Here is a 24,427-nt window from a genome sequence, read left to right on the forward strand (position 1 = left end):
TGTAATATTCAAAACATATAAAATGCGGTTCCTTGTTTTATTAATTGCATGAAATAAACATCATGTATGACAAAAAACCGTAACAAATGCGACGTTTGCTGTAATGAGCCCATTTTTTGTCTGATAGGAGTTTTTTTTAGTCAAAAGTAGAAAAATTAGAAAACCGGTTTTATTACATTCAATATGAACTCAGTATTCCACGAGTAAAGTTTTTATTATTATTTTTGCTCTCGTGTAAAATTTGTTAATAGAGATTCTAAACAAGTTTGAGATATCCTTTATATGCAGAATGTGCATTGGGCACTGCTGCAATAGTTCTCACCTTTTCAGAAGTGTGTTCCATGTCTGAGACTCTGCCATTTGCGAATGGCAGCTTGAGGAGAAAGATTTAAACCATGTTTTTTTTTTTGCCCCATAAATGATTGTTATCCTGATTTTCTATCCAACCTCTCTGATATTAACATACTATTCCCTATTCATATTCTAAGTCTCATCTTGTCACCACTCAAAAAATATATATGTAAAAAAAAAAATAGTAATAAATGGTGTTAAAATGTAAATATGTTAACAATATTTTGAGTTTGTCCAAATTTTTGTAGACAAGGACTGGATTTAACTCCCCGGGGGAGCTATTTATATTAACATATTACAACAGAGACGAAGAACATTGTACAATGTTGTAATATGTTAATGTAAATATGTTGTTTATTGTGCAAAGTTTTCAAAATATTAAATACTAGCCCACTAACTTGTATATATTACTAGTACATGTGTAAATATCTAAATAAACGAAAAAAACGAAAACTTGACACTGGCCAGAACACCTGAGTTGTGATGTGAAAAGGCCACGAAAATGAAGAAGAAGAATTTTTTAAATAAGCCCGTTTTTGCCGTGTACTTTTGCTACGTCTAATATATTATTGAATCTCAGATTGGTCAGATTAAAATATTTGCTCTCCCAAAAAAGGGAAAAGGGTGAATGCAAAAAACGCATTATTTTATTATTAGTTAATAATTATTTGAGTAGCCAAAGAGAATGGCCTTTACCATTTTGAATTATTTTGGTAATAACGCTATGTTTTTACACCACATTTTTTGAACATTCCAGATAGTTTTATTTTATTTGTAGCAAAACAATTTATGTAAACATTAATTTGACACATGTGATGGTTTTTGAAAAAAAAAGGAATGTATAACTAAATGTGAGATCGCTGTGAATGAGGTTTTACTGAAACAGGTGAGGAATTTATAAATCTAAGAAGTATGTTTAGTAGAGATGGAATGACTGAGAAATATATTAAAGGGGATGAGTGCCGGAAACAGAGTGAGCAATGCCTTTAAACAAACCTTGGCAAATAAATGTTTGTCTCAGGAGGCAAAATAAGCAGTTTGCAATGGGGTCATGGTGCCAACCCTTATGTATGGGAGCGAAGCATGGAATTGGAAAAACAAAGATGAACGTAGGGTGAATGCTATTGAAATGCGATCTCTTAGATGAATGTGTGGTAAAAATATGTACGATATGAGCACAAATGTCGAGATACATTATGTAAGGCTGAGATAAGCATATATATAGCTATACATTAATATCGACAAAATCGAGACAGGAGTCCTACATTGGTTTGAAGACGTAGAGCGAATGGACAGCGAATGAACGACTAAAAGGATTTACGATTCGAATGTTGATAGATGCAAGAAACTAGGAAGAACAAGAAAGACATAAAATGGCATGACCAAATCCAACAAATACTTGAAGATAGACATGTCAAAAGTGTGCATGAGAAGATGTATGAATGTAGAGGAAGTGAGATATGTATGTAAAAACAGAGTGGTATGGCGTTCTTTCCTATCTGCTTACCCTTACAGAGAAATGGCGTGATGGTTCGTTTGTATTTTGAATTATTTCCACCATTACCAAAACCATAAACTAATTATTACGACATAGAACATTGTAGATATTATAGACGTACAAGTAAAAAGCACAGACTACAGATATCGGATATCGTAAAAAGTAAAAAATATCATCTCATTACCACCTGTCATTTTTGTACTGTCGAATTTCTTTTTATAAAAAGTGTGTGGTTTTTATTAACTATAAATAATAATTTATAGTATTGAGACTCGTTCTGTATAATTATCACTGAATAGGCTGCGTCAATAGGACTCACAGTTAAGTTTCTTCCTGACATGGGGCCAGTAATCCAAATGTTTTTTAAACTGTGTAAGTATTTGAAAAAATATTGAATTTTTTACCAATACACTAATAATAATTGCATCTGTGCATAGACCTTTTGTAATCATCGAAGTTTGTGTGTTCCTCAGTTGTGTCACATTTACAAAAAATGTCTTGGTATTTTTCTGTTCTTAAATAGTTGTTTATTCTGTGAAATACGAACTGTATTTTTTCTAATTTATTAAAATAACTTACCGAAAAATCGCATATTTTAATCTCCAACGCAGTATTTGATTTAAATACGTACTTTAAATGGTTGAGTCCGAAAGTGAATAGCAAGATTTTCTTTATTCTTCCATCTACTAGGTATATCATTATAGAAACATTTTTGTTTTCAACAGAAAAAAAGAACATGGAGTCTTCCGACAAGCCAACAGAATTTATTGGCTTAGTGTGCGCATATCTGGACGCTGGCAAGTTTAAAGAAGTGTTAGAACTGCCAAATGATAATAAGTACTCGGATGCTATTAAATTTTACTCTTGGGATCTTATTCCTCAATTGTTAACCCGAATTCAAGATGACACAATCATTAAATGGCCAGCGTTACAGACGTGTTGTGAAAAATTGCTCTTGGAAGTAGCAGATAGGGCAAATGCTGAAGAAGTTCTTTTGGAACTGATAGAACAAACAGAAATAGCCAAAAATGATGCCCAATTTATAGCGATACTTATGCCTTTAGTGGGTGTTTTAAAAAGGCTAGTCAATAAAAGAGGGCGATCTTTAGAGTGGTGTCTTAATTCAATCTGCACCTACATAGAAGCACTTCCTGTGCCGAAAGACTATGACTTTTCTAAAACGGAAAATCTTTTGATGGATTGCGACCCAAATACAAGACGAATTTTGAAGATCTACGCTGAACTTCCTACATTTTATCATTTCTTTGTTAAAGAAATCTGTAAAAACCCAGCAAATAGCATATCTACTAAAAACATACTGTTATGTTTTTTAATTGGTTTACTGGGAAAGCCTTTCGCGTTTTTGGATATAAGTTTTCACAAAACAAAGAGTCAATCCCGTGTGCTTGCAGAAAACTTGTTTAGAGATATACAAATTCTCGAACCAAATCTTTATACATTTGTTCAGTATGCACACGCAAAGTGTTATCCAAAAACTGATATCTCATTGCAAAATGGTGTATATGAAGATGCACCCACTGATATATTCCTTCTTCAAGAAAAACTTAATCCTATAAGTTTAAGTGTTCTGTACCATCTATTATTGGTAGAAAAATTGCCAGCCCCTCTACTGCCTCAGGTTTACGATCCATTCCACATAAGTCAAGAGTTACTCTGTCTGAGTGCATTTATGTTACAACAAGATGAGACTGCGCTGCAGCAAAAAGGTTTAACACTTGCGCAAGCTCTCATTCAATTACTCCCTTCTACAGCTCCTTCCAATCTGTTGTCTTTATCATCTCATTCTACCCTTGCCAAGGTAATCTGCACTACCGCTGTTTACTGTCCCTCTGAATCTTTGAGGAAGATAGCTGTAGTGACAATCAAAGATTACATTATGAAATTCAATCATGAAGGACGTTATTTGTTTATTGTCAACCTGCTCCCAACATTAGAGCATTCTGGAATAAAGGGTTACATTATATCAATTTATAAACAAGCCTTAATGGAGGCGTATCAAAACGGGAGTGATTCGTTATCATGCTTTAAAGGTACTCGACTGCGAGGTGTACTAGACAGAATTTGTCATTTATCGCAAGGAGTAGAAACAAATTTGGTGGAATCAGCCGATCATATTATTTCTTCTCTAAATCTTCTGCGGTTTTTAGTTTTGAAAGACACAGAGAACATGACAGGAATATGGGATATGCTTCGTCACATCCAGGATACTTTCCTCGAGCCACTGCACAAAGGGCTTGACTTATCACGCGCTCACTATGTAGTTAAACTATCTGAATTTGAAAAAGGTATCACAGAAGACAATACTGAAAGTGAACCTATTTCAGTGAGTGTCGATGGATCGCTTCTTGATAATCTCACCCCTGAAAAAAAGAAAGAAGTTATAAAGGCGGGATTAAATGCATTGCATCTTACTGATAGTATACTTTGTCGACTCGAAGAGTGTATTAATATTCATAACAAGACATAAATACTGTTTTGTTTACTGAAAAATGAAGTGTTTTGTAGTGTCAACAAAAGAGATTTTTTTGTAGTGAGAACAGTTTTTGTAGCAAAATTTTATAAAATAACATTAAATTTTTCTTTGGAAAAATCAGATGTAGTCAAATGCTTGCTGATATGTTTGATAAAAATATATTAAATATATAAACTATAAATGTTATTGTTGTGTTTGGACTATTACTGTGGTATAATAATATGATGTTCATGTGATTGTCTCTTGGTGAAAAAAGGTTAAACGCTGTGCATGCTTATCTTTTTATCTGTTCCTCTCAAATCTACAACTATGTACTAAATTTCTTTTGATGGACCTTATGGATATTATGGATATTTTGTTATTAATCCAAATTAGAACTTGTTTAAAATCATACTCTTTGTAAACTCAACAGAAAAATTAAATTTTATGGAAAGAAAAATATGTCTACATGTTTTTTTAAAATATAATTAAGTTACATTTTCCACACATCCCTTTCATAGCATGTTCAATAATGTAACTATATTTCAAATTTTATTTTGATCTTTGAATATCCTTTAGATAAATTAGGTAATTTGTTATTGAGGAATATATTTCATAGGTTTAGTTTATTTTTATAAAGAATAGTTTCATTAGATACATTATATATAAATCATGTTGTGGTCTCGTGGCTAGTGTTGCAGACTCACGGATCAGAGGTCCGACATTCAAATCCTACTTGATTTCCATTTTCTAACACTTACTTATATACAGTCCGTTGAAAATGGCCACAAAGTTGAAATATTTAGTTAAATCATAAGAACACAAATATTTATTTTAAATATACATACATATTTATAACATACACAATATAAAAGCCACAACAAATTTGACTTTGCAATTTTACAGAAATTATGTATTGTATTACTGAAGCATCTACATAATCTATTGTTAAAATATATTTAACTGTCATATTGTTATAAAAGTACTCATTCTGTTACACAATTCTTTATGTTTTTAATAAAATAAAACACATTTTTATGATTTGACATGTCAGCAAAATATATTTAAAATTTAAGCCTGTCAAGTTGCCAAGAATGGAAACCGATTTGCACCAGCTTTAATGAAAAATGCACGCATGTCTACCAAACAGACAATAGAAGAACCGCCACAAGAAGAATTTTTACCAGAAGATGAGAAGGTTTATGTGGAAGATGTAAAGACTAAAATACTGATTGCTTCTATGGAGTTTGTAAAAGATGAGGGTTGGTCCAAAGGGGCATTAGCCAAAGGTGCCAAAGCAATAGGTTATGCGCCAACTGTCCACACCATTTTTCCTCATGGAGCGGCTCATCTTGTTCACTATTTCACTACCAGATGTAACAAGGACCTCGCTCAGAAAATGGAAATGGTATTACTTTCAACTTAAATTTATTTAAATTTTGGTAATTTTTAAAACCATGTTTTTGTTTTTTTTCCTTGGCATTTTTACCTTCTTGTGACACTATTTATTTATTTTTACATTTATTGTTTCAGCATTTACTTTGTAGAATAAAATTTTTAATGTATTGCAAATAAAACACTTTGGATATATTATATTATACATCACACACACAGTTGATATTTACTCATGATAATAAGTCATTCAGAATACCTGGAACTATTTGTGTTATAACTAATATTAAACTTGTGTGTGATATATTTATATACAAAGGTTGTATTTATAATTTCTTTATTTTATAAACATAACTTAAATTGAATTCCAAATACAATAAATTAATTAGGGTTTTTGTTTTCTAGTATATTACAAAAAAATATAATAAAAATAAGTATTTTACAAAGATGATCAATTAATTTCAGGAGGTTTCTGAAAAACCCAATATATCCGCATCTGATAAACCAGTAAAATTGATTGAAGATTCTATAATAACTAGAATTGAGATGATTGAACCCTATAAGTAAGTGATTTTTAGTTCCATACCTTAAACCGTTACTATTTATCAGTATTTTGATACAAACCCCGTTAAATCAAGCTAGGTATTGTGGGATACTACAACAAGACAACTTCTAAATCAGCATTTAGAAGCCGTATTGATCAAATACTGATTTTGAAGTTGCCTAGTTTTAGTCATTATTCCACGATATAATATTATTAATGTGTATTGTTCTTATTTTAATTACTTACATTATTAATTTAATTTTACACATGTTATATTGTTTTTCCATTAAAAAAACTTTTGAAAATTTGTTTGGCGTTTGCTTGTAATTGATTAAAAATATGTAATGTGTTCATTTTATATAAACATTTCTATTTTTAAATATTTTTTTTTTGTTTGTGAACCAATTAAATAAATAAATATTCTGTTGAATTAAAACATATTTTTCATTCTATCGATTTTTAATAAGTATTGTATAACAAATTACAACAGAGATGAAGAACATTTAAGAGAAGGTAATATAGAAGTCTAGGCATCTACAGGGCTTATGACCTGTCATTGGCTGGTTTAAGTGGCCACTTGTATTGTTATTAATAATTTAATTAATAAAGTCTACGTAATACTAATTACTTTACTCCATGAAGTCAACCTGTGAATGTGAAAGTATAACTAAGGTATTAAATAAGTATATTTTCAGGGCAACATGGAGTACGGCTTTAGCAACTGTAATCAATAGCAAATTAGCTCTAGAACAAGCAGCCACATTGCTAAAACTTTCCGATGACATTTGCTATTTTGCTGGAGATCGAAGTGTTGATGTAAGTTCATTTTAATAAATAAAATATTCCTTGTTTTATTTATACTAACATTTAAAACTAACATGTGCGCAAACATTGTTACATCTGCATTTAAAAAAATATTGCAGATTGCTAAATTCTAAATATCAAATATTTGAAATTTTGAAGAATTGTGAAATTTTAGGTCCAGTAATGGACTCAATAGGGTATTTTCATAAACTGGGCATATGATTTTAAATGTATTGAGTATTTAAATAATATTTTTATGATTGCGAGAATTTTTCTATAAACATCTGAAACTAATGTTTTCATTCATAATTTCCTATTTAAAGTTTGAAAGAAATAAAACGGCCCATAACTGGCCAAAAGGTTGATGACGTTACGCGTGACTTATGGATTCTACGTTCACTCAAATCCTATACTGAGATCGTCTGACGCGGGCGGTTTGTTGCTTTTTATTTGTCTTTTTTTTTGGTTAAATTTCGTCTTTTCCTTTTCTTTTTTTTTTGTTTTCATTTATAAACTTCCATAGCATTATGACTGACATTGGTTTTTTACAAGGAAAATCCAATAACTTGCCCAAAATAGATATAATCACGATGGGTATTTTTTTATCATCCAATACAAACTTTTTAAGTTCAGATTATTGAAATGTAAAGGCCATAAGGTAAGGAAATATATAATGTTTGCTTCCAGAATGTATTCATTTAAAGAATTATATTATTTGCATGTACTATAGATAGTATATTGTTTCGCGTACATTTAATGCAAAAGAGAAGTAATGTGACTTTGACACAACATAACACATAAAATACCATTACTTGTAAACATCTCTGTTGTTTGAGTGCGTGTTAATGCCTTTTTTTTATTAAATGTGATTTACTTCTAACATATCAGCTAGGGAAAATTACGGAGACAATGCCATAGGCTACATTCAAGTAAAACGGATGGGTGATATTTGAATAGTAAAAGGTCGAGTCACCCCAGAACATAAAGTTAGAACCAAAGCGTACTCGATGATGTTGATTTACGATGAAGTCCAGAAAATAATAAATTCCTGCAAGTGTAAAGACTGTCCAGCATCTCAAAGTCAGTTACCATTTTGTAAATGAAATAAATTTCACAAATAAATAAGGTAGGTTTTCATACAGCAATTTTTTAGTAATTTTATTTATTATTTATTTAGAAAACAAACAGTTCTACATAGTTAACATTGCGTAGGCTCAGAACCAAGAATAGGTTTCCACAAATTAAACTTAGTAACAAAAGTACAGAAATATAATACAAATAAATAAAATCATTAAATTTAGTATTGCGTACTGAACATGGCCTATGGAAAAAAGTATGGTGGTTTGTTTTTTTTAACATCTCGTTTCATAACGTTCAAATGCGTTCAACCATTTTTTCCGCATTTTTTCATTAAGTACTAGGAATGGCCAAAAAAGCTTTATTTAACGTCTTCACCGTAGTGTTTGTGCACATTGGAACTAAACAGTACTTGTATCTTATAACTAAAGACATTTTATAATAAGTTAAAACAGTGTAAAACAACCAATTACAACAAAAACAACACGCAGGCTATACAAATTCGTATGAACTTGTTTGAACTGTCAGTCGGAATCGTAACACGTGACATCACTAGCCGATTCAGCATCCGAATGGTCGTTTTGGCGCCAATTCAAAGTATACGACAAATTTACGTCAAATTTTTACGCTAGAACATTTTCCAGGGATTATTCCCGGAACTGGCACCTGATGCATAAGACAGATATCTTTGTGTTACAAAAATGACCAAGATTAGTTTGATCACATTTAATATTTAACACAACATTACAGCACCTTTGCCAGAGGGATATTTTAGCATAGTCTTTTTAGAGTTAAACAAGTACAACGCTGTTATTGGCTTAGGTTAACTTAAATAAATGTATGTACTAGAAAATATAAATTTGCAATAATTATTTTTATACATAAGTATGTGATTTCAATAAAGAAAAAATAATAGTATTGTACTTACTAAATAATAAATCAACAAGTAGGTTTTAAAATACAAACTGACATTAATATTATTGTCCAAAAATAGCATTAATAGTATGACCTTAAATAAATCCATTTTTTATTTTGCTACTTGCAACTCGGTGTGCTCATCGAAATGAAATTATTTCATCCAGTTAACTTGAATACCTACTTATTTTTAGGGCATTGTGTAGAGGTGTATTTACTCTACAAGTTTGCAGCGGTTTGTAGTTCATATAAAATATGACTAAAAAGATTTAACAGATTTAACCTCAAGGAATAAAGAAATAAATTATTTGATGTTTCTTACAATTTTTGGTTTATTGAACATACGAAAATACAGTGGTTTCACAAATTAAAAGAATACCATGAAGTGAATTTGAATGCTGGCGGAGGCAGAGAGGGGTGGGTGTATAGGTACATTGGGTACTGCATGCATAGACAACAAAACATTCTCGTTACTCTCTGGTTCCCACATTTAAAAAAAATATTTTTTGCAGTCTACTTGGTACGCTCGACGAGCGGTAGTAGCAGGTATATACCAAGCCAGCGAACTCCACTGGTTAGGTGGGGGAAAGGACACAAGAGCATTTACTTCGCAACAGCTACAAACTGCCACTAATTTAGAGGATATTCCTAAGAACATTTCAGCCCTTCTGACTGTTGTAAGTATTTATAATTTGAATTTTTCTACTACATTGAAAGGTACACAGCTAAAAAAAGGCTTTTTTTATTTTTGAGATATTGCCATTTTTTTTTCCTGAATAAGTTTCATGGAATGGAATGTTCGAAACTAACAAAATGTGATTCCCTGTCTTATAAATTATAGGAGATGAATTTGTGGCTTGGATCTAAAAGGGCCAATGTCGTAATTCATATACTATATATACAATTAGTGTTCACCATAAGCATTTATTTTACTTAAATGTATTTACATATTTAACAAGTCTGCATAATTGATTTCAGGTGCGGAATATTCTGCCAATAAACCTCAACCGATAAATTATGAGTTTAGACTTTATTACTTAGGATACAGTCATTCTGCCTATTAGTTTAATTTATTTACTGATTGGTTTAGAGAATTTATTCAAAGTATTATTTTGTTATAATATATTTTTGTTGACATTAAATGTGACCAATGGAAGCACTATCTTCTTTGTTTTAATTCTTTTCGAGTGTCCACACGACCTTTTCAATTTGGAATGATCTACCTCCGAGCGAGGAAAGTTCCATCGCCATTGCCTGTCCTACAACCCTGAAACTATACAATGTATTATTATTTTATGAAACAGACCTTTTTCGAATGTGGCATAAAATCAAAATAAGAAATTATAGGAACTATCAATAGTTATTTGAAATATTCCATTCAATTTCATTGTACAATGAAGAAGTTCAGCCCTATGGGAAATTTGATACAAAAAATATTCTAATGCACGGTAAAAAGTAGAGTGTTAAATTGCATGGCAAAGTTTCTTGAAAATTTATGAAAAAAATCATAAAAATGCACCACTTTGAACGACAGCACTAGTTCTTTCGAATCAACCAATGATAAGAGAGTTGTGGCAGATTTCCAGTTTAATGTAAGTCAACTGACCAATCAGCACAACTCACCGAGAAGATGAGGAAGACAACTTGAGATGTTACACATGGAATAATTTCAAAAATACAAAACTTTGAAAATAATTACATAATTAAAAAAAAAAAAATTGGCTTAATTTAAGTCTATTAGCAAGTAATAAAAAAAAAACATTGAACTTCCTCATTGACATTTGTAATACAATGCCCTTCTAGTGCAATGGTGTTTTCCGCCATATTAATTAGAGATTAGTCAGTCTTAATTATTGCAAAATCTGCTGCTTAGGTAGGCAAGGCAAGGCAGCGGCAAAAAATAAAAGGTGTTTAGCAATGATAAACTATTATTTAAAAAAATATATTTTTAGTACACTAAACCAGCGTTTTTCAACCTGTGAGTCACGGAGCCTTACTTGGAGGTCGCAGTCGCAAGTAAGGAAAAGTAAAAAAGAAAGATTTAAGGTACTTTTTTTACAATAAAAATACAATAATTGCAGTGAGAAGGCTGTGCCTATTTATTTTTCAACAATTTGTTGAATCGTGGTTTAAGACCCAATAACCAACATTAATTCACATAGATAGGATGTGACGAACAGCACTAATAATTTCAATGCTTCCCTTACCAGCTCTGGATATTCTTTTGATATCTTCATACATAAGACACCAACGTTATGCTCCTAGCTTATTTATTTATTTATTTTGTTCATTAACGCCCAAAAGGCATTTACAAAAAATAAAAATAAAATACATGCTAACATACTAAAGAATACAGAATATACAGAAAAAATATGTGAAATTAGTTAGAAAGGATATAATAAAAAGTTTTACAAAGTAAAAAAAAACGATAATAACAAAGGTATGCAAGAAAAAACTTGATTTTTCGATTAATGATAATATGTTCTCAATAGAAAGAAAATTAAATACATCATACTTGAAATCATTGACATAGAAGTATTATATATAATAAAATTAAGGTCTTGAGGGGTCACCGATCTTTTTTTAGTCAAAAAGGGGTTGTGTATTCAAAAAGGTTGAAAAACACTGTATATACTAATTTAAAAAATGAGTTTTGACAACTCACCCAAAATCTTCTCCTGCTAATAAATTAAGCATTTCCACTCCCGTAAGATCAGCTTCAACGTAATTGGCACTATTTGCACCCATCGTTGTAAAAGGGATACTATTTTCTGCCAGTTTTTGACAGAGTAACTCACTTTCTGGTTTCGTGAGTCCCTTGAGAAAGTATAAAATGTAAAAACATGTATACCTATTAAATAATATACATATTATTATTTGAGTATGTTAAATAAATCTCGTCTATACTTACTTTAACTCTCATAGAAATGGAAGTAGGGTATTCTAGCTTTGTTAGTGTTATATAATGCATTATAAATAACAGTTTTCTATGGTTGGCCACTAGGAGCGAATTAAACATGATTGCCGTATAATTGCGATATTTATTCTTATTGAAAATGCATTTTTTGCAATCTTAAAATGATAAGTTTGAAATAATGCAATCCACATCTAGGATGTGGTTACATTATATTATTATCTTTCATTGTCTATCTTTCAAAACACATTTTGTTTAAATCTGCAGGAAAACCATTGCCCTATTTATTTTGTTCGACTAAAATATTATAGTGTATTGTAGTTTTATCTAGTAATTTCTGGAATTGAACCAAATTGAATTCACTATCAATGTTATATTTTCACTCATACACTTTGAGACTGTTCTTTTCGATCAATATTATAAAAACTCGAGATTTTATTAGGTATTATTTAAATAAACCTTTTTTTTTGGGCAATTCATCCTGCATAGGATGATTTCTGCCATCCATGTAAATAATTTTATGTAGACTGGGATTTTTAGAAGATCCAAGTAGAAATAGCAGCTTCTTAAAGGTTTACCCCATTCTCACTCAGAAATCTTCCTTATGATGAATCACTTCAGGGATAAGTGAGGATAGGAGAGAAGTGACATTTATGGGTAAATTTATGTTTGGAATTTCAAAATAAATATTGTATCCGTCTGTTATTGGGCAGCCAAAAAGTACGTACCATGTCTAGGCCACACTCGCACCATAGACTTTGAACTACTTTAATTTTAAATAGGTGACTGTTAGTGCAGCAGTGTCACAGGTTGTTAGAGATGGATTTTGCGCTCAAATATTTAAATTCATCTTCTTCTTCTTCTTCAGCATTATTCTCTCCACTGCTGGATAAAGGCCTCCTCCAAACGTCTCCATTCCTTCCCATCACCCGGTTTCATCATCCATGTTTTACTGGCAATAGAGGCAATGTCGTCGACTCATCTTTTCTGTGGCCTTCCAACAGTTCTTTTGTTTCCCCATGGTCTCCACTTTATTATCCACCTGCCATCATTTTGTCTCGCCAAGTGTCCTGCCCACTGCCATTTCAATTTCGCTGCACGATCCATGATATCCACGACTCCGGTTTGGCGCCTTATTTCTTCATTTCTTACTCTGTCTCTTAGACATACACCGAGCATCTGTCTTTCCATGGATCGTTGCGTGCATTTTAATTTCAGGCTACTTTTTTGTGTTATAGACATGGTTTTCTTTCCGTATGTTGTCACCGGTAATATGCACGATTCATATACTTGTCTTTTCAAGCATATAGGGACTTCTTTATTTTCAAAAATATATTTAAGTTTGCCGAAAGCAGCCCAACTTAGCCCCATTCTTCTTGGTAACTCCGCTATCTGGTTATCTTTACCAAGCTTTACTTTGTGTCCTAGATATATATATTCATCAACCAATTTGATTTTATTATTGTTAATGAAAATGTCTCGTCCTGTTGGACTCATAATCTTTGTTTTATGAATATTCATTTCCAAACCAATCCTTCATATTCATGCATATTAATGATTTTATACACGTACCAGTTTCAGTCAAGTTTACTTTATTTCTACTAAGAAAACTGATGTCCGGGAAGTTACAATGTAATTAGTAGTCAGTGGCCTTATTCTTTAATGAATTAGTTTTGTAAATTCATTCATGACGTATGAGAGGGAACAAGAGCGAAATACAATTTTGATTGCGTTATAGTGAATGAACGAACGAACTTACGAAACAAAATTGTGATAAAATAAGCCTGCACATGGCAGAAGGGACCATCTGGATTTTCAAAAATGTTCATGAGAGCTGAAATAAGATCTTGAAGCAATCTAAACTCAAATATATCAGTGTTTTGTCCAATTTTCCGCCTTTAAATATAAATAAAATAATTAACTATCTTTTTAAATATTGGTGTATTTACTGAAATATTTATTTAAACTGTTAAAAACTAAAAAAATATAGAAGGTCCCTTCTGCCACCTGACTACTGTAATACATTATTTTTTTTAATTACCTACCTAATATTCATATTATATAATAATATTATAAGATATTGATTTTGTAATAGTGTATTAAAAGCTTTAAAAAATATATATAAGTGATACAAACAGCTTGATGAGTAAAACAATATAAATTGTTACTGCTATATAAATTGCCAAACACATTTTTTTCAAAATTCATAAAATATATTGTCTGATCATTAAATATGTGCGAGTTATTTTTTTGATGATCTTGTTTCATTCAACTGACTAGGGCAGTCATTAAGGTTATTCTCCACAAATAGTTCTGGAATCTGAAAGAAAAAATAATATACATTATAATATAAAATAGAAGTCCATGCATTTCATGGTCTCATAGTTACTCTTAATTTTTCCCATATCTGACAGCAATATTTTTAAAAAATAATTCTTTATAGTTTTCAAAGATAAATCGAGTATGTAGTACCTTAGGTATGAATTTATCAATTCTTTCAAGTAATGTGTCCGGGAAACCAGGGGAATAATACCTGGAAACATTGCGAAATTTATAACAGCTGAAACTTTATTTCTCTACAAAAAAAAAAACTATGATTTAAAAATCAAATAATAATTCGAGTTTTGAGAAAAAATAATTTTCAGTTTTCAGAGCGTACATAAAATCACATTGAGAGTATTTTAACTATTTTTAAATAACACTCAGACCACAGTTGACATATTACGCGAAGTTTGGAAAGCAATTGATTGTTGATAAAAAATGGCCAGCAAAATTGCATTCATACTCAAAACTATTAAAATATTTTGCTTTTGTAGCAAATTATATTATATTTATATGTTTTTTTGTGAAAAATAAATATTTGTGTTATTAGAAAATGGGAATCAAGTTGGGGTAAAGTGAGATTCGAACCACGGACCTTCCGAGACACTAGCCATGGGACCACAACCCGATTCAAATCTAAGATTTTATAATCTATAATTCAAATACTGTATTGAGGTTTAGTTAGGATTGTAATCTTTAGTCATAGGTAGAAAAATGTGTAAGCCTGTATTAGGAAATGGTGCGTATTTGTAAAATTAAAAACGTACTTGACAATTTCCTCTGGAAAGCAAGAATTAATAGCAGATATGAGATTCTGAAGTTGTGACCCGGGCTCAGCAGGTAATTCTTGTAAGCGTTGTAGGGCGCCTGTTGTAACGAACAATCTCCGTGCTCTTGGGTCATGGGGTAAAAGCTGAATATTAGAAAATAAAAAATACAGTTATGTTAATATAAATTCTTCATATTTCAATCATGTATTAAAATTAAAATACACCAACTAAAAAAAAAATATTTCCACAACAATTATCTTAAGGTATAAAACTATAAAGGTTCATTAATTATCTGACTGAGCTGACGCAAAGAAACCTCATGGACCGAATTTCCATCTGCGAATCGCTGCTGAATCGCAACAAAATCGACCAATTTCTGAAGCGGATGGTGATTGGTGATGAAAAGTGGGTCACTTACGACAATGTCAAGCGACAGAGATCGTGTTCGAAAGCCAACGAAGCGGCCTAGACCGTGGCCAAGCCAGGACTAACGGCCAGAAAGGTGTTGCTGTGTGTTTGGTGGGATTGGCACGGAATACTTTACTATGAGCTGCTCCCTTATGGCCAAACACTCAATTCTGTCCTCTACTGTGAACAACTCGGCCGTTTGAAGCTGGCGATCGAACAGAAGTGGCCAGCATTGGTGAATAGGAGAGGAATCGTGTTTCATCAGGACAACGCCAGGCCGCACACATATTTGATGACGCGCCAGAAGCTCCGGGAGCTCAGATGGGAAGTTCTTATGCATCCATTCTATAGTTCGGACCTGGCACCAAGTGACTACAACCTGTTCCTGTCTATGGCCAACGCGCTTGAGGGTACAAATTTGGCTTCAATAGAGGCCTGTGTAAATTGGTTGTCCGAGTTTTTTGCCCATAGGGACAAGGGCTTCTACGAGAGAGGCATTATGAAGTTGGATTCTCATTGGAAACAAAGTGTCGAACAGAACTGTGCATATTTGACTTAAATTGAATGATTGTAACACTTTTTATAAAGCATTGAAATAAAGCGAAAAATACGAAATTACTTTTTCCCCAACCTATTATTTCAGACTGTCTACTTGTCATATTATATTCTATTAAGATTCATCTTCATCATTCCCATGCGGTTGTCAACTTTTAATTTCCCCGCTGTATAATTTTATTCATATATTTTTTTGATGCAATGATAATTTTTTAATGAATATTATCAAAATTAATTTACTAATGAATATGATCATTTTAACAATATTTTGAGTATGTCCAAAGGATATTTTGTAGACATGCCAGATTTCATTCCCTAGGGTGTTTTAAGATCTAAATTTAGGCCTGAATAATATCGTATTAATTTGGGAGAGGCAATACCTTGGCGTACTGTGTTAGTACACATTCCAGTAATGGAGAAGGGGCAGTGTGTAAGAGAGGCTCCAGGGCGGGACGGTGCAGGCAACACTGGAGGGCCTGCCGCAGGGCACAAGAGCAGCGGGCGCTAACCTCTTCTCCCCCCACACCACTTCCCCATAGCTAGAATAATGTCGTTTCTTCCTAAATATACAATCCTGATACAAATTTTACCATACCAATGAATTACAGCATAAAAACCCAGACTCACCAGGAATCAAACCCAGAACCTCGGTGTGTGAAGCAAGCATCTTAGCCACCATAGGTGTCACAATTTATTTATAACAATTCCCTGTTTGTAAATCTTGTACTCTTTTGATATTTATTTGATCTTAATATACCTTATTCTCCAATATGACTCAGAATTTGTAATTTAAAAGAACCGCGCTTAAGGAAACGTTTTATTTCACTCTTGGGGTCCTTGTCATAGACATACGTGTTAATTTTTGCGTGATCTGTCATGTAGTTTGTTTGTGGCAGCTATGTAAACAAGACGATCTTTGGTGTGTTCTGTGAATTTTATTATGTCAAAATGAGCAAAAAAATTGTCTTAAATTTTGTCTTTCCGACAAAATTTAATGTGCAAACGCATTGAAAATGTTACAAAAAGTATAGACTTCCCATAGGGGAAGTCTACTTTGTCAAAAACACGGGCATACGAGTGGTACAAAGCATTCAAAGAGGGCTGAGAAGTGGTTGAAGACATGCCCCATCCTTGTCAGCCGGCCACATCAATTTTGGAAGAAAACATAAAAACGACTTGAAGATCGTCGAGTGACTATACGAGAGTTAGCTGCCGACCTTGAGATATCAACTGGATCAGTGCACAGCATTATACAAAATGTTTTGGATATGGGATGTGTTATGGCGCGACTTGTGCCAAGATTGCTTAATTTTTTTCAAAAAGATCATTGCAAATCTGTCTGGTTGGATTTTTATTAAGTCTTATTAAGAACTGATTTATTATAATATTAGTTTTCTTGTATTGCTAACTTGAATTATTATTAGTTTAGGTTTCTTGTATTGGTAGCTCCGAATACGCATGTTCAGAGCGCATTGAATGGTTATAAATGCTAATGCAATGGTGTTATAGCTCTCTTTCTTGACAAATCCCTTTTAGACTAAAGTTTCTTGAATTTAATACTGTATCCGGCGAAGTTAGTCGCCATTGTTATGTTTATACCAAAGTATTAAGTAAAGTTGTACAGGTCATACAATAAACTTGTTTTTTATTCTAGTCAGTTAAACATACAGTCCACATTCTAACACTTCATAGAAGAGATGCTTTCTATGGACGATACCGGCGTTCAGAGTATAATGATACTCACATCTCATCATCTGTAATGGTGGATGATGAGATGTGGGTGTATGAATATGACGTGGAAACGGGTTAACAATCTTCAGAGTGGAGCTTGCCAACTGAGCCAAAACTAAAAAAAATCAAGGTGATGTGGACTGATTTCTTCAATTATCATGGTGGTGTGCACCCGGAGTTCTTTCCAACAGGCTAAACGGTCAAAAAGAATATTACTTAGGCGTATTAAAGCATTTGAGGGAGAACATTCATCGAAAAATGCCAGATTTGTGGAAAGATGGTTCTTGGTTTTTGCATCACGATAATGCGCCATCTCACACATCTCTCCTTGTACACGATTATTTAATAAAAAATCAATGTAAAAGTTGTTCCCCAAGCACCATATTCACTTGATTTGGCTGCGTGTGACTTTTTCCTGTTCCCTTAACTCAAATTACCACTTTTTGGAAAGGATTGTGCCTTGATTGAGGTGATAAAAGAAAATTTGCAGAAATAGCTGAAAGCCATTCCGAAATCTGCCTTCAAGAAGTGCTATGAAGATTGGAAAAAATGTTGGCATTTACTTATATTGCCTCTAATGGTGATTACTTTGAAGGGGATAAAATAAATTTTGATGAATAATTAAGCTAAAGTTGTTTTTTACAAGCTCCGGGTCATATTTGAACATAAAGTAGATATGGAAACAAAATAATTTACACTGCTATGAAGTAACTGTCCACAGAGTTCACTTTACTTCCTAGTGCGGAATTAAGGTCATTTTGTATTTCCCTGACTGTCAGCAATTTGACATCCGCGAGCAATGCAACATCATGTTTTTATTATTTATTTTTGCATACGGGAAATGTATGATTCAACTTCTGCCTGTCCTTAAGATGATAGTATGTCAGATAACAGTGGCCATTTGTTTCCGAGTGAGTCCCACAGATCTACTCTGGTTGCAGTGACGTCAGGGACTTATTTAGTATTGACCTCCATCTACAAGAATAAGAATAGTTAGCAGTTTACCTGTAATAAGATGGGGAATGTTCCAGCGGCGGCAACAGCCTCACTGTGTTGTGGAGAGTGCTGAGCTATGTGACCGAGTGCCCACGCTGCGGCGCACACGGCTCCCCAACGCTCACAGTCCTTTTCTTCTGTGGACACGCTGTTTCTGGATAACCTCGCTGCTTCGCACAGTATTCTTACCAGGATAGGAACAGCCTATCAAATCAAATATAGTATAGTTAATTTTTATTTAATTTTTCCTCTTAACCTCCTATATATTATTATAGCATCATTTGTGTAATATAATACCTCTGAGGCACTTAACAAAAGTGATTCTATCCAATACTTCTTTTGAATGAGTTTTATAATTTTTAGGTTTAATTTTTGTTTCTAAATCTTGGGTAAAAATATTGTATACATAAATTAAACCAAATATGTTTATATTACAATTTTTGTAAAAGGCATTTTTGCCGCATATGTTGATAAAATAAAAATTAAATTTATTTTATTATATTTTTTTTTATCAATATTTCTACAGAGATGAGGTAGAATTTTTTTCAAATTCAGGATTATCGATATTCGAGCGTTTACAGGGCTTATGACCTGTCATTGGCTGGGTTGAGTGGCCACTTTACGTTTTTTAACAACATTCCCCATTCCGCTTATTAGCGAATATCGACATTGGCGTCCGACATCCGCTTATTAGCGAATATCGACCCTGTAAACGCTCGAATATCGATAATCCTGAATTTGAAAAAAATTCTACCTCATCTCTGTAGAAATATTGATAAAAAAATATATATACCTACTCCCCCTCGGGAGAAATCCAGAATTGTGTATGTACAAAAAATACACACACCAAAAAATAATGTTGTTATTTTATTATTTTCTACAATATCTCAATAATTTTTTAATACATCTAGCCTTCCATATTCTCTTTCCAAGAATGTTCTCTGTTATAATATTTATCAATCTCGATTAGCTCCCTAGGGGGTGAAATCCAGTATTAATCTACAAACATTTAAACATATTAAAAATATCGCTGAATTACCTTTGAAGCTATTACAGCCAAGGCTAGTTGGTCCGATTGTGCGGCGATGTATCCGAGGGTAGCGGCTGCAGGGGCTACTGCGGGAGAGAGGGGAGGGATGGGGACGGTGGGAGAAGGGAGTACTGGGGATGGTGTAGTTGCCGTAGTAGTGTTGGTGGTAACAGCTGTGATAATGGATGGTGTTTTGGAGCAGGGAGATTCCTCTGCCCCTCCCAGTAATTGAACAAGCATGCCACATGCTCCCAAATCCACAGCCAACTGAGCTAGCTTTCAACAGAAGACATTTATTACATTTTATATGCTAAATTTGTTCTTTGATTTTATTTCCCGCAGCAAGTTTTCATAATTAAAATCATATTGTTAAGGAAAAAATAATCATATAATTGCACATAGAACAGATACTGTCAATGACTAATAACCAATATATTTCGTCGTCACACAATGATATATTATAAATACATAAGTTTTTGGGTGTTAGTTACTTTTATGTAATATATTTTGTCATTTGGTTGGTGAAAAAAAAATAGCAACAATAACGTAGTTTTAAGACAAATTACTTTTAAGTTGACTAACTAGTCAAATATAATATAACCAATAAAAATACATGATTCTGTCGTAGTACTGACATTTATTCAGCTAGGTTAATGCAAGATATAAAAAATATTGATTATGGGATATACTAAAAAAAAAATTATATTAGAATTATATGATATTTTTCACTTAGGCCATTTTACCAGCAAGACTCAGTATATCAGTAAAATATTTTTTCTAAATAATAAACGAAATATTCTGACATAACATGGACTATGCCTGAAGAGTCATAATAAAAACTAAAAATAATCAGTGTTTATCTACATAAATAAATATGCAATGAAACAGGAAACTCTGATTTTATTACATTTTATCTACATTTTATTTTTAGATTTGGTAAATTTCACTTGTGTATTAAATATATTATTTTAGGGGGTTTTAATCTATCCATATATTCTTTTTTTACAAAAGTAGTGTTGAGAAGACCAATTATTTTATGTATAAATGTAACAAGTAATGCAATAAATGTAATAATAAACATAATATGTAATAAATATAATATTATAATCCTAATATAAAAAATATATTTGTTTATCAATATTTTGTCCTAATTTGAAAATATTAATATACCAACAATATGTTCATATACCACTGATTTTCTCAAAATGAATGGTTTGGGTTGGTAGGAAGAAATTGTATAATTGTAAAATATGCCCGCCCTTATGCATATGTATGTAAACTGTAAATGTACATAAAGTGTTTAAATAAATAAATAATATGTATGTATGCATAAATTATAATATGCGTATGTGAGTGTGAATATAATATATGTATGTATGTATGTTGAATGCATTGCAACTCGCTAGAAAATTCGCATTGAGTCGGGGCAATTTCACAGGCATGGGTCGTTCTTAGTTGTGTCACTATAAGCTGTGTCTCTGTACTCAATAAATGTATGCATAATGTTATTTTGAAAAATAGTAATATGTGCCTTACTTCTGTTGAATGTTTGACAATGTTCCTCAGTAATCGGGCAGAGGCAGGTGAAGGGGTTGTTAACGCTAGCCTGATAGCTCCCGATGCCACAACTGCCTCTGCCAATTGTTCTGAACTTGCAGCGATTGCTCCCAGAGCGCCCAAAGCACAGCGCTAGTGGAAACATAATCGGTCCATAAAACTTAAAACTATCAAATCGTCTGATATCGGATGACAGGACAATATAGTATTTTATGAGAGTACTTTTCACATACACAGTACAGTGAATAAAGAGAAGGAAAGAAGATAAGGCGAAAATGTATTATGTATTGCATATTATACACTCAAACAGACCTTTGTTGTTTTGTGTTTTTCATACCACTAGCCTAAAGCAACCGTGAGATATCTCTGAAGAACATATTCTGAGATAATCGGACTTTGAGGTGTGCAAAGGGTCTGACTGAATTAAATTATTTGGAGTAGATTATGAATACTAATATTTTCACATAGGTTAACTATCTAACTGCAATAATTTATTATTTGAAAAGATTCATTTATTTAATTTATAAACATTACTGAATTAGAAAATGGGAATCAAGTTGGAGTAGAGTGGGGTTGGAACCTCGGATCTCTGATCCATGAGTCCTCAACACTAGCCAAGGGACCACAACCTAATTCAATTTTGAACTGGTATATTTATTTGTCATTTTACTTTACTACAATATCACATGCTATAGTACGGTTTTTATCATTTTTTCCAAATCCAGCTAAACAAACTGTGTAACGCACTGTGTTTTATTATTATTCACGCTCTGTCCAAATATTTGACAATAAAATGACTTAATTTACCTTTAATTTAGGATCATTATTTTCTGCAGCGCGAACAAGAGGAGAGAGTGCTCCTGCATCAACCACAGCTTGAGCTTGGTACTGAGATATGTCTTCAAGAACACCAGAAATAATCTGTTGTGATAAAAATTACCATATTACTCTGTAATCCTATGCCAAATTCCATGAATTATTTTATTTTTATCAATTACTCATCATCATCATAATTCTCCCATCCAAACTAATCACAGGGCATAGCATCTCGATTATATATTTTTTTATTACATGAAGGCATGGTAATCATCAAGAATCGAATCCTTACACATAGTAACCACACACGCTAACCATCAATAATGTTAATATGTCAATTATATTACAGTCTGTCAGAAAAGCATAGAAATTATTAGGGGCATTAGCTTTTCAATGGCTTTCCTTTCACCTAAAAACAGCAATACTAAAATACAACAGTATTGTTACTTTGTAACCAATCACATAACAGCCACAAATAATTTGGTGCTGCCAGCATAAAAAAAAGTTTTTTTGTATTTTTATTCCGTCTAACAGATTGTATGATTTAAGTTTTTAAAAACTAAAACTTTCTCTTCTCTTTCCTCACCTGCTTGAGACTTATTTCTGGTTGGTGAAGACACATGACAAGTTTCTCAAGAGCCTCAGCGTCCACAACAGACTGAGCTAATTCTTTATTATGTCTACCTATAAGTCCAATAGCCCATGCTGCATTTTCCTTGACCTGTTACATTTTTTTTAGAAAAATAATAATGTATATAATTTTCTTTGTGTACAATTGATAACACCCTAATATAACATTTAACTTTACCTGAGTATCAAAATCTTCTAGACATAGAACTAAATTCTCTAATGTACCTAAATTGACAACTTCATGGGCTAACTCTTCGTTGTGCCTGTAATAAGGTTCAATGTGTAATTTTAAGCATTAAAAATAAAACAATTAAATTCAAAAATAATTATTGTAATATTTATATACCTTACTAAGCCTCTGATGAATTGTAACACAAACCTTTTAAAAAATACCTACAAAATATAAATTATTAGTTATGAAATTTTATTTTTATGGTTTCCCATGATGTTATTTTTTTTATTAAGTCGAACAGAATTGAAAATGTCAGCCTTCATATCATATATGTTAATGTTATATTACAATTTTAGTTTATTAAAATATTTTCATTTCTTACATCAGATTCGGCAAGTCGTTTGAGTAGAGAACTTAATATAGACGAAGAAACCATTTTCTTAGCCAATAGTTCTGACTTCTCTGCAAGTTTAGCTGCAGCAGAAGTTGCAGTTCTTCGAACACTGATGGACTCATCAGTGATGAGAGGTATCAATAAACCTGATAAAAAATAACTCGCATGTAAATTATTCATATATTAAGTGGGTTTTTGTGACGTTTCAAAAATAGTATTTTACCTATAATCTCTGTTCCTTCAAAGCATTTTATGTTACTGTGCCAAGATGCAAGATCAGAAATACTTTGTGCAAATGTCAAACGAGCTTTTTGATACTGTTCAAATACTGAAATACAAATGAGAAACATTACTAATAATTATTTTTTTAATCAAAACATAAAAATTCTACTTTATTAAAGTTTTACCTTGAAGAATACTTCGAGACATGTCAAAATAAAAAGATAATTAATTTATTTACATAACATTATTTTTAATTTATAAGAAAAAAGAATACAATTATGTCATACGTCATAATATTTTTTTTTTGAAAAGGGAACATTTTTCCACATGGAACATTCCTATCCATTCATAAACTACCTTAAAATTAAACATTTTCAGTAGATACTGTAAATAAATGATTAATTTTTAAGTAAGATAACCAGGAAAAATGCCTGGTGATATCCATATACTCTGCCTATGATCAAAGAAGTTCATCAAATTATATATCATGGAAGAATCAGTTTAAGAAAAACTAACAATCTAAAGTAGGTAGTGTTCTTTTTACCTGTAGGAAGATTGTTCTTCGAAGATGAAAGGACTAATGAGGAAGTTCAGTACTACAGAAAATTGATTGGAAAAAATGTTTTCTTATAAGCGGTAAAAAAAAGAGCATTTAATTGTTGAATTGAAGTTTCTTTGAAATGTATAAAAAAAAGTTCAAAATGATTTAAATAAAAATGAACTACTTTGAACGACATCACTAGTTCTCCGAAATCGACCATGATAGATGATGAGGATGAGATAGATTTCCAGTTTACAGGAAGCCAACCCTCCAATCAGGATAATCCACCGAAGAGAACAAGTGACATTACTCGCA

At 32.2% G+C, this 24,427-nt stretch overlaps 3 protein-coding genes across 5 annotated transcripts; 1 reads left to right on the forward strand and 2 right to left on the reverse strand.

Moving 5' to 3' along the window:
• Positions 1 to 2,031: 2,031 nt before the first annotated feature.
• On the forward strand, positions 2,032 to 10,216 carry LOC148277801 (glomulin). The gene is made up of 7 exons (XM_088232379.1): positions 2,032 to 2,221; positions 2,575 to 4,335; positions 5,399 to 5,730; positions 6,180 to 6,277; positions 6,954 to 7,074; positions 9,567 to 9,731; positions 10,033 to 10,216. The coding sequence occupies exons 2-7, from the start codon at positions 2,586 to 2,588 to the stop codon at positions 10,066 to 10,068; spliced, it is 2,502 nt and encodes an 833-aa protein (XP_088088505.1). The 5' UTR covers positions 2,032 to 2,221; positions 2,575 to 2,585; the 3' UTR covers positions 10,069 to 10,216.
• Positions 9,362 to 12,176, reverse strand: LOC148277802 (uncharacterized). The gene is made up of 3 exons (XM_088232363.1): positions 11,966 to 12,176; positions 11,720 to 11,871; positions 9,362 to 10,327 (listed from the first exon to the last, which is right to left on the reverse strand). The coding sequence occupies exons 1-3, from the start codon at positions 12,071 to 12,073 to the stop codon at positions 10,228 to 10,230; spliced, it is 360 nt and encodes a 119-aa protein (XP_088088489.1). The 5' UTR covers positions 12,074 to 12,176; the 3' UTR covers positions 9,362 to 10,227.
• Positions 12,177 to 14,048: 1,872 nt separating this feature from the next.
• On the reverse strand, positions 14,049 to 23,858 carry LOC148277803 (uncharacterized). Of its 3 annotated transcripts, XM_088232376.1 has the most exons (14): positions 23,757 to 23,858; positions 23,573 to 23,677; positions 23,338 to 23,495; positions 23,130 to 23,176; positions 22,962 to 23,046; positions 22,740 to 22,874; positions 22,145 to 22,258; positions 21,317 to 21,469; positions 19,790 to 20,056; positions 18,760 to 18,954; positions 16,404 to 16,562; positions 15,058 to 15,203; positions 14,441 to 14,501; positions 14,049 to 14,288 (listed from the first exon to the last, which is right to left on the reverse strand). In XM_088232376.1, exons 1-14 carry the CDS (start codon positions 23,776 to 23,778, stop codon positions 14,211 to 14,213), a joined length of 1,725 nt encoding a protein of 574 aa, XP_088088502.1. In that variant the 5' UTR covers positions 23,779 to 23,858; the 3' UTR covers positions 14,049 to 14,210. The 3 variants fall into 3 exon arrangements, 2 of the variants coding, with proteins under 2 accessions (XP_088088502.1, XP_088088503.1); XM_088232377.1 differs by lacking the exons at positions 14,049 to 14,288; positions 14,441 to 14,501; positions 15,058 to 15,203 and having other exon boundaries at positions 16,451 to 16,583; XR_015823367.1 differs by lacking the exons at positions 14,049 to 14,288; positions 14,441 to 14,501; positions 15,058 to 15,203; positions 16,404 to 16,562 and having other exon boundaries at positions 18,818 to 18,954; positions 19,790 to 20,052.
• Between the last annotated feature and the right edge of the window lie 569 nt (positions 23,859 to 24,427).

The sequence above is a fragment of the Micrasema longulum genome, unplaced genomic scaffold (assembly GCF_059751315.1).
Source record: "Micrasema longulum isolate JH-2025_06_02 unplaced genomic scaffold, ASM5975131v1 h1tg000978l, whole genome shotgun sequence".
Lineage (NCBI taxonomy): Eukaryota > Metazoa > Arthropoda > Insecta > Trichoptera > Brachycentridae > Micrasema > Micrasema longulum.

What these genes read in the sequence shown, in the direction of transcription:
- LOC148277801 (XM_088232379.1), top strand. Translation starts at nt 2,586, where the DNA reads ATGGAGTCTTCCGACAAGCCAACAGAATTTATTGGCTTAGTGTGCGCA. An exon ending in TCGCTCAGAAAATGGAAATG is followed by an intron (nt 5,731 to 6,179) that starts GTATTACTTTCA and finishes AATTAATTTCAG; the next exon opens with GAGGTTTCTGAAAAACCCAA. An exon ending in CTGGAGATCGAAGTGTTGAT is followed by an intron (nt 7,075 to 9,566) that starts GTAAGTTCATTT and finishes TATTTTTTGCAG; the next exon opens with TCTACTTGGTACGCTCGACG.
- LOC148277802 (XM_088232363.1), bottom strand. Translation starts at nt 12,073, where the DNA reads ATGTTTAATTCGCTCCTAGTGGCCAACCATAGAAAACTGTTATTTATA. An exon ending in CCATTTCTATGAGAGTTAAA is followed by an intron (nt 11,872 to 11,965) that starts GTAAGTATAGAC and finishes TACTTTCTCAAG; the next exon opens with GGACTCACGAAACCAGAAAG. An exon ending in TTAGCAGGAGAAGATTTTGG is followed by an intron (nt 10,328 to 11,719) that starts GTGAGTTGTCAA and finishes TACATTGTATAG; the next exon opens with TTTCAGGGTTGTAGGACAGG.
- LOC148277803 (XM_088232376.1), bottom strand. Translation starts at nt 23,778, where the DNA reads ATGTCTCGAAGTATTCTTCAAG. An exon ending in TGAAGGAACAGAGATTATAG is followed by an intron (nt 23,496 to 23,572) that starts GTAAAATACTAT and finishes ATTTTTTATCAG; the next exon opens with GTTTATTGATACCTCTCATC. An exon ending in TTCATCAGAGGCTTAGTAAG is followed by an intron (nt 23,047 to 23,129) that starts GTATATAAATAT and finishes ACCTTATTACAG; the next exon opens with GCACAACGAAGAGTTAGCCC.